A 14,782-nucleotide genomic window follows, 5' to 3' on the forward strand; every position below is an offset into this window, starting at 1 on the left:
TAAGGACTTTGTTTTACTGCAAGCACAATCTGTTAATCACAGTAACACATGCATGCATAAATTATTTATTTAATCTGATTCTGATTTCTCATCTCATTATCTGTAGCCGCTTTATCCTGTTCTACAGGGTCGCAGGCAAGCTGGAACCTATCCCAGCTGACTACGGGCGAAACACCCTGGACAAGTCGCCAGGTCATCACAGGGCTGACACACAGACAACCATTCACACTCACATTCACACCTACAGTCAATTTAGAGTCACCAGTTAACCTAACCTGCATGTCTTTGGACTGTGGGGGAAACCGGAGCACCCGGAGGAAACCTGCGCGGACACGGGGAGAACATGCAAACTCCGCACAGAAAGGCCCTCGCCGGCCACGGGGCCCGAACCCGGACCTTCTTGCTGTGAGGCGACAGCGCTAACCACTACACCACCGTGCCGCCTGATTCTGATTTATTTTCTTGAATTAATTTGACCGTCAATAGGTAACTGGAATAAAACTTAAAACAAGTTGTGTTTTAAACAGCACAACATCGCATTTCATCATGTGGTAGAATATATAAATCATAATAAAATCAGTAACTTAAGTATGCTGAAGCCCAGTGTGAAGTTGAGTTTATCTACGGTAGGACATTACTGATGTTAGACAATCTTATATCTGGCTGGAAGTGACAGCCTTTTACTCGTGTTTTTCCATTCTTTACAAAAAGCTGCCAGATGTGTTGTGATTTTTTTTCTCTACGCTCAAACATTAAAGTGTTTGTCTAACATTATTTTTTATTATTCAAATTTGTGTAGATTGACTACATTGCAATTTCTTTAACACACAGGCTACTTAGCAAACTACTAGTACATGTAACTAGTTAAATAGTTAATAAATCACATTTGTTTAATAATGATTACATTTGCTTCCTTACATAATTGTTTTGCTTAAAGAAAAGAAATGCCACTCTTACACTAAAATATCATGATACGTATCACGATACGCTGATCATGTATTGCGATATATCGCGATACAAAAATTCTCGTGATACCCATCCCTACAGACAGGATATCAGAGGTAATACTATACTAACAGTCCAAAAACACAAACAGAGTCAAAACTAGAAAAGCGATACAAAATACAAGGCTTTCCTAAAGTCCGTGTGTTACTGAGAGTCCTCATATGTATGCGCTGTGATTGTGCTCTAATCAGGAACAGGTGCATGCTAACTAATCCTAATGGCATGTGCGCACTTTGCAGTCTGTGGCTGCACGCGCCGAGTGCTAACGCATGTGGATGTGAAGGATGTAGCCAGACAACTGTTTGACATTTTGATATTCGATCATAACTATATAGTAATGATGTAATGTGAAAGTGCTGGTTCACTGCTGAGCACCAGGTACCCAGCAGAGTCACACCATAATAAATGTCGTGGTGTTGTTTCTGGCACGTGGCATGTGGTGTCAAAGAAAGGAATAAATATGTGTTGTAACTGTGATGTGTCTCTCATTACTGGTATCACTGTCACAAGAAAATACAGCAATTTATTGATGTGAAATACACCACACGACATTATTATGCATACGGGCCACTTTTTCCATGGAATAAAAACATGTATTCTATTCCCTTCTAGTAGGTTTATTGATGGCATGAATTTTGGCTACCAGGTCGCTCCGTTGTGTGTAGTTGTTGACTTTAAAAGTAACTAAGTAAATTACACAGGGAAATAATAATAAGAATATTTGGCTTGCATGCGCTAGCACTGGCCTGCGCTAACTGGACCACCGTGCCAACAGTACTGAGTCACGGGTAAGCTTGCGTCAGCCTTCACTAACGCTACTGCTACACCGGCTGGAAGATAACTGGACTGCCGCACTAACAGCACCGAGTCGCGGGTAAGCTAGCACTGGCCTTCGAGAATGCTGATATGCAGAGTGTGTATGTATAATAATAACATTGGCTGGCTTTTCTTCATGGTCTATCAGATATATTCCATTCAGCGAGCATGATATTGAACTCATCTTTGATTCGTTCAATATCATGCTAGCTGAATGGAATACATCTGATAGACTACGAAAAATGCCAGTCAATATTATTTAATTATTCAGTGGCTCATATGCTATAATATTATTATTATTCTATTCAGGTTGTTTTGGGGCGGCACGGTGGTGTAGTGGTTAGCACTGTCGCCTCACAGCAAGAAGGTCCGGGTTCGAGCCCCGTGGCCGGCGAGGGCCTTTCTGTGTGGAGTTTGCATGTTCTCCCCGTGTCCGCGTGGGTTTCCTCTGGGTGCTCCGGTTTCCCCCACAGTCCAAAGACATGCAGGTTAGGTTAACTGGTGACTCTAAATTGACCGTAGGTGTGAATGTGAGTGTGAATGGTTGTCTGTGTCTATGTGTCAGCCCTGTGATGACCTGGCGACTTGTCCAGGGTGTACCCTGCCTTTCGCCTGTAGTCAGCTGGGATAGGCTCCAGCTTGCCTGCGACCCTGTAGAAGGATAAAGCGGCTAGAGATAATGAGATGAGAATGAGATGAGGTTGTTTTGGTGCCTTTGCAAATATTTTACTGATACACTCATCAGGAGCTCCACTTTTAGGCAGTGCCTAAATATATAGTTTATTCCTGCATGTCTGACATCTTCGCTTTGACCAATGATGGAGGCTATAATTAACAGACACTAATATGTTTACATGCACACTAATATTCCATTATTCTTCCAAATTTGATACAGGTCATCTAAACATCAAATTGCGCGCAAATATTCCAAATTTAGCATTTTTTGATTAAGACGTGGCATATGGCAAATGTTATTAGACTTTTTTTTTTTTTTAAAGATTTTTTTTGGCTTTTTCCACCTTTATTGGATAGGACAGTGTAGAGACATGAAATGAGCAGGAGAAAGACAGGGAGGGATCAGGAAATGACCTCGGGTCGGAATCGAACCCGGGTCCCCGAATTTATGGTATGGCGCCTTATCCACCTGAGCCACGACGCCCCAAAATGTTATTAGACTTTTAAGAGCATTCTTTGGACATGTATACAGCGCATTCGGAATATGCGTCTTTTTGGGGGATTTTACGGCAGTTTTTGACACATGACCTCTTGCCTGTTTACCGTCAGCGCTATGTGATGATGTACAGAAACCAACTAGACAAGCGTTTGCAAGGCTGAAGTATAGATGCAGATGCATGCAAACAGGAACACTAGTGGAAAATTCATTTTCATTAGCCATGTAAAAACAGCTTAGTAAAAATATTGTCTTTTTTTTTTTTAATAAGGACAAAACCCGGAATATTTTATGCATGTAAACCCAGTGACTGTTGAGTCAGCTTAGTGTTTGACAATCCTTTCGCATGTTGAACTGCAACAATGTTGATGAAAGAAGTGAAAAAGTGAAGCAAGTACAGTAATGACTAATATAAGAGTCACAGAACAGAATCTCCAGCAAAAAAGCTAACAATTATTGAAAACAAATATTAAAAAAAGATGTACATTTTAACATACACACACACACACACACAATTTTTACCAATCCCCATGGAGCAAGTTCCTAAATGAGAAACATGTTCTGAGAGGCTTTGGATAATTTAAGTTTTTATTTATGCATTTATGATGTATTTGTCATAGAAACCCATGCCTAAAATCTGTTATTATTTTAGCTTGGCACTCAGGCTGACATTCTATATTTGGTCGCTGTCAGGTCAAAACCTGCTATGTGACATTTTTCCTTTTTTACAGGAGACGTAAAAAACTGAATAAAACTCTGAAATAACAAGCTGAGAAGCCAGTAAAAGTTTACTTGCTCTATTATTAGCTTTTCTAATTAGCATAAATGGAAGCACGAGGACAAAATGGATCAATCAGCATAGAGAACCCAATTTGACCTAAATTGTCACATAGCAGGTTTTGAACCGACAGCGACGATTTATCATCATTTAAACGCTTTAAACTGGTATGAGGTTTTATAGTGGACAGTGCTATGTACCGGGTTGACAGCAGAGTCGGGGTTGATCTGTAGCGTGTAGATGTCATCACGTGAATACTGGAAGAGTCCATAGTATGGGTTCAACATCTCATGAGACAGAAGGTATAACCACTCTCTATGAAGACACAGACATAAAGCACACATCACCAACTTGCACCATTCTGAACACTGGCACCAGTTTTTCGCTTCCCACAGCACAGAGGATGAAATGTTCTGTAGTTCAGTTCACATTACAAATTCTTCTAGCACTGTGACCTCATTGTGTAATATCAGTGTGTCACCAGCAGAGGGACTGTGTTCAAATGAATCATACAGTATACAGAAACAGGTGAACCAAATGGATTCAGTCCAAGTGTACCCATTATGGATTAACTTGTATATTAATCCTTATTTACTAATATAATGCCTCAAGAAAAAACAAACAATCAGCCATTGTTTAATAACAGTCGATTAAACAATTTTCAGGTTAAAAAGTTATGATACCTTGCTACGCCTCCGTAATCCAGCCCTTCTTCTCCTCTGAACTTTACCATCAGTCTCTTCCATAAGTCTTTTGGCCTCATCTTCATCACCTGCCTATATGACTCCTGGAGAGGCAGAGGGGAGAAGTGCAAACATCTCTTACAGTATCCACTTGGGAAATCTGTGCGGCAACAGAAGTTCACTGAACCTCAAATTTATGCAAATGTGTGCTACGTTGTGTTCAGCCAATCAGACAACAGTTTTCACCACAAAGGAGAAGATTTTAATTTTCCACAACCAAACCACAGACAAGTTACAGAAACGTCCACAGATGGTGACGAGAGAGCGGTGGTGTGGCAAAATTTGCAAATGGGCACATGCTGTTCGAGGGCTGTAATTAATGACCTCTGGTTTAAAAACATACTTGCCCATTTTTACATCAGCAAACAAGTGCGCATGGACATATGCACATGCAAATGCAGACACAGACAGACTTTGCTCTAGGGGTCTATAATCTGTCTCCTGCAGCCCCTGCATGCCTTTCTAGCTCTGAAGGGAACACAAAGGAATGCAGGAATGCTGCAACAGAAACAGCCACACACGCCCATAAAGACGGATGAGCACAAACCCAGGCAAAATCACTTCAAGCTGTGGAGGCAAGAGTGCACGCTCACAAAGCTCAAAAGCATACCACAGCAGCTTCAGAGTTCGGGACAAGATGTCCATGGCTGTGCATCATAATGGCAGAGCTAATGGTCACCAGTCTAGTGTGTCCTTCCCATACGAGTTCAGACGCATAAATAAAATGCAGCTGGTGTGCTGAGGACATTTTCATTAGCAGATGAAAGGATTAATAGCAAGGCAAGTGTCCAGGCTTGTTCATCCGAGATTAAAAAATAGACGGTAGACTTCTATTTGCTATCTTAATCTGGAGTTTTGCATGTAGGGAGTGCGAGACAACAGACACAGGCAGGAAAATGGAAGCAAACAGCTTTATAAGGAGCGGAAGAAAACAAAATCAACAGACACAACCTTGGTCTCTTTGCTGTCAAAACATGTGGACAGAAAGTAAAAGCGTGCGGCAGCACGGCAGATCTCACACTCTTGTGTGAGCTCTTGGCTCACAACTAGGCTCCATCAGTGAGTAGCAAAAGAGCACACTTTCTCCTTTCTCCTCACCTCCCTCCCCTAATTTCTCCAGCCTCATTCCACTGTGTACTATCAAGTTCTAATCACACTTTTCCCAAATATTTGCAAAGATTATGCAATGATAGGCTCTTTGCCTCACAAAATTACAGCTGCGTATCTTAGCCTTGCTCAGGTTGTTGTCATGAAAGGCAGATGATTCAAATTTGATTTTTTATCCGTTTGTGTCCTTTTGAGGTGGCCTACCTCGAAGATCTCCTCGCGGGACACCTCGATGCGGCAGTGCCCTGCCTGTGGCTGCTGCTGAGAAAGCTCCTGCCGGAGGATCTTCAGCTTCTGTACCAGATCCCTTTTGTATTTGGGCACGGTGAGACACTCGGCATCATCGGGCAGATTTCCGGGAGACAGCACCGACTGGGCCTGCTCTTTCAGCTGACCCACACGACTGCGCACGCACACGCACGCACGCACACACACACACACACACACACAGGTACAAGACCCTAGTTAATACAGATTTTCAGGTAAAGGTATTTATACCTACTTAATACATACAAATGAACATAAATATAGTTAATAATATTAAATCTGAGACTAAAAAAAAAATCCTTAACTTGTCTGACAATTAAAGCATCCTTTTTCTTGTCCATGGAAAAATACTTACCAGTTATGTGCTATCCGGCCAAATCATTAACATCAGTCATTAGTTAGCTTATGTGTGCCATCCATATTTACTAGTTTCCTAGCAACAGTATTCTCACAACTTCGACTGTGGGTGTATCTTCTATTTGCATTTTAGGTTAAAGGTTCCAGCTCAGTGCATCAATCGTCTAACCTACTAGATCCAGTTCTGAGAATTCTAATAATGTTTCCTGTTAGTTGAAAAATATGATTAATTTTACAGCACTTCAGTGAACTGGTTCTGTTTTTTGTACCTTATTACTGTAAAAAAAAAAGAAAGAAAAAATTTAATGCATTTAGACCTTATCAAGCTTTTATTCGTCATTCAGTATCTGTGTATCTGCATTTGCCTCTGTGAGACATGGGTAAGTGTGTGTGTGCGCGTGTGTGTGCGCATGCGTGTAGTGGTATGCAGTGTGGTCTATGTCTCTCTGGCCGCCTGCTGCTCTGTGGTGTCTGCAGAGCATTGCCTAGCTGAGCAGAGAGCTGAGCTGCCATATACACTACAAATACAGACCACGCACCACATTAGGTGGGGAAAGGAAAGGGTAGAGGATGGGAAAGACAGAGTAAGGACGAAAGCAGCAGAAAATGGAGTGAAAAGAAAGGAGAAACGGGAAAGAAGGAGCAGCACACGGAAGGATGAGCTTAGACAGAGGGACTGAGGGGAAAAAGGAAACGTGAGTGTGAAAGGACATGTTAGGGAATCAAGGTTAGAGGAAGACTGAGGAAAAAGAGGTGGAGGGTGCCCCAATGAAAGGATGGGTGAAATCGGAGGGACCCGGGGCCTGTGCTACAGAGCGCTGATTAAATTACTTTAGGGGCAGGAGATCAATTCCACTCAGCAGTTACTAACCAGCTCATAACTCATTCTACATATTGCATGTTTCACGAATGCACTAAACAGTCTCATGAGACATCTTAAACAACTCATCACTATACATTAGGACAGTGTTTCCAGAAAGGTCATATCAAAGTTAAGACACATGGAGCACATTAGCCCTATTTGGATTGGATTAATTTATCAAGAGGGATGTCCGTGCTATTTTTTTATACGTCACCTTTCTATGAAGAAGGATGTTTGCATCATGTGGCGACTTCCTTAAATATCTACAGTAATATTTAGGTTTTACTGTCCAGACCAAGTATATGGTAGTGTCTCAGCTTTAGTGTCTCTATTGAAAGGGTTAAATATGCAGGGGGAGGGTCAGTGATATGTGCTGTAGGACACTAAATCCAGCGTAGCAGCAGTCAAAATCTTTTCTTCCACAAAAAAAAAAAAAAAAATCACAGATGTGCATCAGGAGGGGACTAAAATTATCAGAGCTGAGTTGGCAAAAACAGTAGGTAGTTTGGCCTGTAATTTTCTCAGACGAGATCAGAAAAAAAAACACCAAAATGGCAAACGGTGAATTTAATCTTAGGGTTATTGACACATTTCATTAATGTGTACACTGAATCAAAATGAAAGGAGCACAGCTAAGCCTTTTTTTTCCTCAGGACAGTGCTGTACAATATAATACTGTTACTAATACATATCTGTATTCTTGTGGTATCAGTCAGGTCAGGTGACCTGCTACTGGTATACTGTAATCCAGCACTACCTGCTGCAGGGTCGGGCTGTTGGCAACTAAACCGTCTCCCTCACCGACTCCTTGGAGTATGGTGAGGAGAGTGGCTGGACACTCCAATGGGAATAAATGCAAGATCCATCTAAAGGGTGTCGGTTCTGGAGAGCCGATGACGGCCATCCAGCAATTCCTTCGAGCTGATTGCAGGGTGGTGGCCCCTTCGACTGTTTTAGCCTTTAGTTTCTCATGATGATGAATTATGACAGTCTGGTCCTGACAACTATTAAGGGTGAGATCTGGGCCAAGGGACGAAGAGGAAGGAGACGTCAGAAGGGGTGGACGACATCAGAAGCTGGAGGAATGGGATGGAGAACGCAAGAAAAATGGCCATCAAGTGAAGCGCCTATGGCCCTCCAATGGTTAAAGCATGCTGAACCAGAAGCACTCTTGTGGAGCACCTGAGGCTGTTCCTCACATAACATTATGCCTGAAAGTCTTTGCTACAACAATAGCAAAAACAGAGGAGCTCGAAGGTCTGAGATTTATGTGGATGCAGTCGGCCAAAATTATTATTCTATTTTTCCACTGTAATCAATGAAAATGTTATCAGATACCATTACTGAAGACTGCAATGCCATATGGTCCGGGAGAAACCAGAGTCATGATTCCTGCCGATTCTGTTTGGACTGCACTGGAACAATCAATAGTCTACAGTATTTCCAGTTCCACCCGCAGACCCCCGTTCGGTACTCTTTGTACCCTGCCAAGGGTAAGGATGCATTCTTAGATACGGTATGGGTCACTCGTTAATGAAATAAACAACAAAATGTAGGATCACGGATTTGTTTTGTCATGCTGCGCTGTACAGCACTGTCCTCTGGAAAAACACTTTTATACAAGTGCTTTTGTGAGGGAGGTGTGCACCCACTGAGCGAGATTCCGCTAATGTTTTTACCAGAGCGTGTCCGCCACTTGGAATGTCCAGCTGGAGAGCTTTTAGACAGCCAGCATGGTCAGGGACTCAAATGGAAACATCTCATGTCTTTCCCTCTCCTACCTCAGATCATAAAATGGAGTTTGTGTGGACAGTTATGCAATCATGCAGTACAATCCTTTCTAAACGATCAGAAGACACATTCAGTAGACTTGTGTCTGCAATGCTATAGCTGCTTTTAATGTAGTAAATCCCAACATATCACTTTAAAAAGCTGCTAATAATATTTATAAAAGGAAAGCTGAAAGTTAACATACTAATTCATCAGGTATGCTCTCTTCTGTTGATTTCAAAAGTGTAAGAACTACAGTGTTCTTGTCAGTATGTAATATGGTGTTAAGACAATACAAGGGAGTTCTTTGATCTGTCAGAACAGGAAAAGGGAAACCTGATCTTTTCATCACGGCATTCTTCAGACACACATGTATACACACGTAACATAAGCACGCGCACACAGATTTCAGGAGAGTAGCTTTTAGAGAAAGGGAAAAACATTGTGGAAGGTTAATGACCAATCCATTCTACGTCTGTTCATCATGTTTTTTCCGCCATTTTCATTTTACGTACCAAATACTGACATACCGCTTAATCAATTAACTATTCTAAAAGGTATTCATAAACAAAAATTGTTATGGAAGATTGTCTTACCTGTTTGGAGCCTCACCAGTGCCTCGTGAACCATTAGGACTGGGACTGAAAGTGTAGAAGGATAAACGAATATGCAACATTAATATCTAACCCAGATGTGCCAGGAGTCTGACAGAACTACAGATACACTGCAAATTCTACTTTTTATATCATCTTTGGAATCAAGTGGAATGTCTTTACTAACTCAGAAATAAAACACAATTGAGTGTGCCGTTATAGGAAAATAATCGACGGGGTATTGTGATGTACTACCACACACAGCGACTTGCCAACGATTGCAAGTTTTTATTCATTAAAGAACGGCATGGCATATTTTTCACCCACTTGAAGTTATGCCTCATGTTGTGGAAGAAAGCTTTGCCTTATCTGCAGTTATACTCTTTCTACAACCCCGATTCCAAAAAAGTTGGGACAAAGTACAAACTGTAAATAAAAACGGAATGCAATAATTTACAAATCTCAAAAACTGATATTGTATTCAGAATAGAACATAGACAACATGTCAAATGTCGAAAGTGAGACATTTTGAAATTTCATGCCAAATATTGGCTCATTTGAAATTTCATGACAGCAACACATCTCAAAAAAGTTGGGACAGGGGCAATAAGAGGCTGGAAAAGTTAAAGGTACAAAAAAGGAACAGCTGGAGGACCAAATTGCAACTCATTAGGTCAATTGGCAATAGGTCATTAACATGACTGGGTATAAAAAGAGCATCTTGGAGTGGCAGCGGCTCTCAGAAGTAAAGATGGGAAGAGGATCACCAATTCCCCTAATTCTGCGCCGACAAATAGTGGAGCAATATCAGAAAGGAGTTCGACAGTGTAAAATTGCAAAGAGTTTGAACATATCATCATCTACAGTGCATAATATCATCAAAAGATTCAGAGAATCTGGAAGAATCTCTGTGCGTAAGGGTCAAGGCCGGAAAACCATACTGGGTGCCCGTGATCTTCGGGCCCTTAGACGGCACTGCATCACATACAGGCATGCTTCTGTATTGGAAATCACAAAATGGGCTCAGGAATATTTCCAGAGAACATTATCTGTGAACACAATTCACCGTGCCATCCGCCGTTGCCAGCTAAAACTCTATAGTTCAAAGAAGAAGCCGTATCTAAACATGATCCAGAAGCGCAGACGTCTTCTCTGGGCCAAGGCTCATTTAAAATGGACTGTGGCAAAGTGGAAAACTGTTCTGTGGTCAGACGAATCAAAATTTGAAGTTCTTTATGGAAATCAGGGACGCCGTGTCATTCGGACTAAAGAGGAGAAGGACGACCCAAGTTGTTATCAGCGCTCAGTTCAGAAGCCTGCATCTCTGATGGTATGCGGTTGCATTAGTGCGTGTGGCATGGGCAGCTTACACATCTGGAAAGACACCATCAATGCTGAAAGGTATATCCAGGTTCTAGAGCAACATATGCTCCCATCCAGACGACGTCTCTTTCACGGAAGACCTTGCATTTTCCAACATGACAATGCCAAACCACATACTGCATCAATTACAGCATCATGGCTGCGTAGAAGAAGGGTCCGGGTACTGAACTGGCCAGCCTGCAGTCCAGATCTTTCACCCATAGAAAACATTCGGCGCATCATAAAACGGAAGATACGACAAAAAAGACCTAAGACAGTTGAGCAACTAGAATCCTACATTAGACAAGAATGGGTTAACATTCCTATCCCTAAACTTGAGCAACTTGTCTCCTCAGTCCCCAGACGTTTACAGACTGTTGTAAAGAGAAAAGGGGATGTCTCACAGTGGTAAACATGGCCTTGTCCCAACTTTTTTGAGATGTGGTGTTGTCATGAAATTTAAAATCACCTAATTTTTCTCTTTAAATGATACATTTTCTCAATTTAAACATTTGATATGTCATCTATGTTCTATTCTGAATAAAATATGGAATTTTGAAACTTCCACATCATTGCATTCCGTTTTTATTTACAATTTGTACTTTCTCCCAACTTTTTTGGAATTGGGGTTGTATGTTAATCAACAATATTTGTAAGCGTGTTCATTATTACACTTGTATATCAGGGAACAGCCACCATACACACCCCAGTGAATTGGCTGTAACCGTATCATGTGTAGAACGAGCACATTATTGTAAACCTACGATTTGCCTTGCAGGCGGAACTATTGTTGGACATGCTGCCATTAAATTAATACCTTCTGACCAATCAGATTGGAGAATTCAACAGTGCTGTGAAAGCAGTTCTGTTAGAATACTGACAGTTTTCAGGACACGAACAACACTCACTTGAGGACAAGGTGCAGGTTGGCAGAGAGCCGCGGGTCTGTGAACTGTGTTGTTCTGTTATTGTGGTCAACAAAGTAGACGCGGCCCGTGGCCGTGTTCCGAATCTCCCATCCTGGAGGCAGCGGCCCCAGCTCCTCACAATTCACATTACTAAGATCCCTACAGAGACGGAGAGAGAAGACATGAAAAGAGAGCAAAGAAAAAATCAATGAACATACATCAGGACTGACACTCCTGAAGACATGCCAATCAGACAAAAGGATGAAGACGTCTCAATGCCAAATTCCAGAAGTTTGGGACAGATTATACAAGCTGTCTCTTTCCTCCCCCGCGTAATCTACCACCATGTCCTGTAGTGATGGTTTCGTCCTGTGAATGAGCTTTAAAGGCTCAATTACAACTTGAAATTTTCAAGGCGTTATTAGAACATCATAATGGTACATCTTTCCAGTCTCCTCTTCGTCAAACATACACAAGTCAGGAATGACATAAAACACAAACATTACATTTTTCAAATATGATATGCATTATGGGTGGCACGGTGGTGTAGTGGTTAGCGCTGTCGCCTCACAGCAAGAAGGTCCGGGTTCGAGCCCCGGGGCGGCGAGGGCCTTTCTGTGTGGAGTTTGCATGTTCTCCCCGTGTCCGCGTGGGTTTCCTCCGGGTGCTCCGGTTTCCCCCACAGTCCAAAGACATGCAGGTTAGGTTAACTGGTGACTCTAAATTGACCGTAGGTGTGAATGTGAATGGTTGTCTGTGTCTATGTGTCAGCCCTGTGATGACCTGGCGACTTGTCCAGGGTGTACCCCGCCTTTCTCCCGTAGTCAGCTGGGATAGGCTCCAGCTTGCCTGCGACCCTGTAGAACAGGATAAAGCGGCTACAGATAATGAGATGAGATATGCATTATATCACATGCTTAGTAGAAGCATTTAACACGGTAGTGCTAAAGAACAGAAAAGCACAACAAACGGATCATTTTGTTTAAAGAAAGAAAAGAAGAAAGCACAACTTTATTCATCACACACTTGTGAAATTCCTCTCTGCATTTAACCCATCTGAAGCATTGAACACACACATGCACACACACATGAGCAATGAGCACACACACATACCCAGAGCAGTGGGCAGCCATGCTAACAGCGCCCGGGGAGCAGTTGGGAGTTCGGTGCCTTGCTCAAGGGCACCTCAGCCCAAGGCCGTCCCATATTAACCTAACCGCATGTCTTTGGACTGTGGGGGAAACCGGAGCACCCGGAGGAAACCCACGGGGAGAACATGCAAACTCCGCACAGAAAGGCCCTCGCCGGCCGCTGGGTTCGAACCCAGAACCTTCTTGCTGTGAGGTGACCGTGCTAACCACTACACCACCTCAGATTTAGTATAAATATGAGGGTGCTTATAGAAAAATCGCATGCTCTGATTGGTTGAGAGATTCGGACTATTTCTCAATCACCTCCAGCAACTCAGCAAAATGGTGGCCAGGCACTTTGTCATCGTAAATGAGGAAGAATTAGAAATTATGGAAGAAAATGCTGTTCCTAAAAGCACTAAAGTGGCTACGAAGTTTGGTCTCAAACTATTCAAAGGTAAGGTGGAACTGTGATTTATTTTATCAATTTCAAAACAAAGTATTTTATGTGACTTGGCGTAGATAAGTGACAAGTCTGCGCGCGTTACATTTGCATGCCACTTTTGAAGACTGAAAGATTTTTTTAATCATCACCTGTGTATTTATACTAAAGCAATTATCCACCTCAGGCTCAGTGAATATCGGTGAATAATAACTTCAACTTCATCTCGGTTATTATTTACCGATATTCACCTTGCCTTCAGCGAATAATTGTTAATTAACGTCTGGTGGCAACACAACAGTCTATACACTGGTTATTTAAGTACATGTCTAATACAGCTCTGAATGATGTAAGCAGCTCAATATTCATCCATTATCTGTAGCCGCTTATCCTGTTCTACAGGCAAGCTGGAGCTTATCCCAGCTGACTATGGGCGAGAGGCAGGGTACACCCTGGACACAGCCTAATATTGATTACACCATTATATGTAAAGATACAGCTTCGTAAAAGAACCCAATTTCTATTTTATGAACTAAACCTTATTTTCAGTGGCATTTGTTTGTTTTTTAACTGAGAATGCACTGGAAGTCACTACTGCATCAAATCCATGTAAAGTGCTTGAATGAAGTGGCAACAGGATGTGTGTAAGACAAGAGTCCATGATAATACTAAGTGTCTGTATGAAGTGAGGTGTTACCTTGGCACTCTGGGGTCATGCCACGTGCTGACGCCAGTCTGAGTGTGCAGGAAATACACCTGACCCTGCTGCGTGGTCCGCTGCTCTGTAGACCAATCAGGGAGAAAGGATGCAGGGTTAGTCATGGGTGATTAGTCATGAGAATGAATGAGCTTTTTAAAAAAGTATATGCTTGTATCACTAGCTAGATGTATCCATAGAGATATCACTATCTGCCAGAATATCTGAAAAGTATTCAAATCGTCATATTTACAAACTCTGTTGTTGTTTTTCCATATTCTACTTTTATTTCCTTAACACATGAGTGCTGAAACATACAGAATCTGATTTTTTTTTAAGGATTATGGAGCAAGCTCTATAATTTTTGCTACCCTTGGTAAAGATGGCTAAAAAAAGATTATGAAAATATGTCATTGTGGTTAATTAGCTTTATCTCACACTGAAAATATGATACAACTCTAACCTTTTATCGAAGATTAAAAACCATGTGTCACAATTTATTGGCACGCCTGCATTTAGTACTCTGTGCAACCTTCCTTTTCCTGCATAAAAGCGCCGAGTCTTCTCTTCTAATGCTTGATAAGACTGGCGAATACACAGACCATGCTTCCATACACAATTTCTTCAGGTCTTCCAGGGTTCTAGCGCCTGTTTTGTGGACCTCACGCCACACATTTCTTTTTTTTTTTTTAAGATTTTTTTGGGGCTTTTTTCACCTTTATTGGATAGGACAGTGTAGAGACAGGAAATGAGCAGGAGAGAGAGATGGGGAGG

General features: G+C 41.9%; 1 protein-coding gene across 1 annotated transcript in view; it reads right to left on the reverse strand.

Moving 5' to 3' along the window:
* The window catches only part of smurf2 (SMAD specific E3 ubiquitin protein ligase 2), a 105,449-nt gene that overhangs the window by 14,890 nt on the left and 75,777 nt on the right, over positions 1-14,782 (reverse strand). Inside the window, exons 9-14 of the mRNA XM_060901578.1 lie at positions 14,009-14,093; positions 11,740-11,898; positions 9,473-9,517; positions 5,825-6,023; positions 4,454-4,557; positions 3,971-4,085 (exon numbers count right to left, since the gene is read on the reverse strand). Coding sequence (XP_060757561.1) covers positions 3,971-4,085; positions 4,454-4,557; positions 5,825-6,023; positions 9,473-9,517; positions 11,740-11,898; positions 14,009-14,093 — 707 coding nt within the window. The remainder of the gene's footprint in view (positions 1-3,970; positions 4,086-4,453; positions 4,558-5,824; positions 6,024-9,472; positions 9,518-11,739; positions 11,899-14,008; positions 14,094-14,782) is intronic.

The sequence above is a fragment of the Neoarius graeffei genome, chromosome 20 (genome assembly GCF_027579695.1).
Source record: "Neoarius graeffei isolate fNeoGra1 chromosome 20, fNeoGra1.pri, whole genome shotgun sequence".
Taxonomy (NCBI): Eukaryota; Metazoa; Chordata; class Actinopteri; order Siluriformes; family Ariidae; genus Neoarius; species Neoarius graeffei.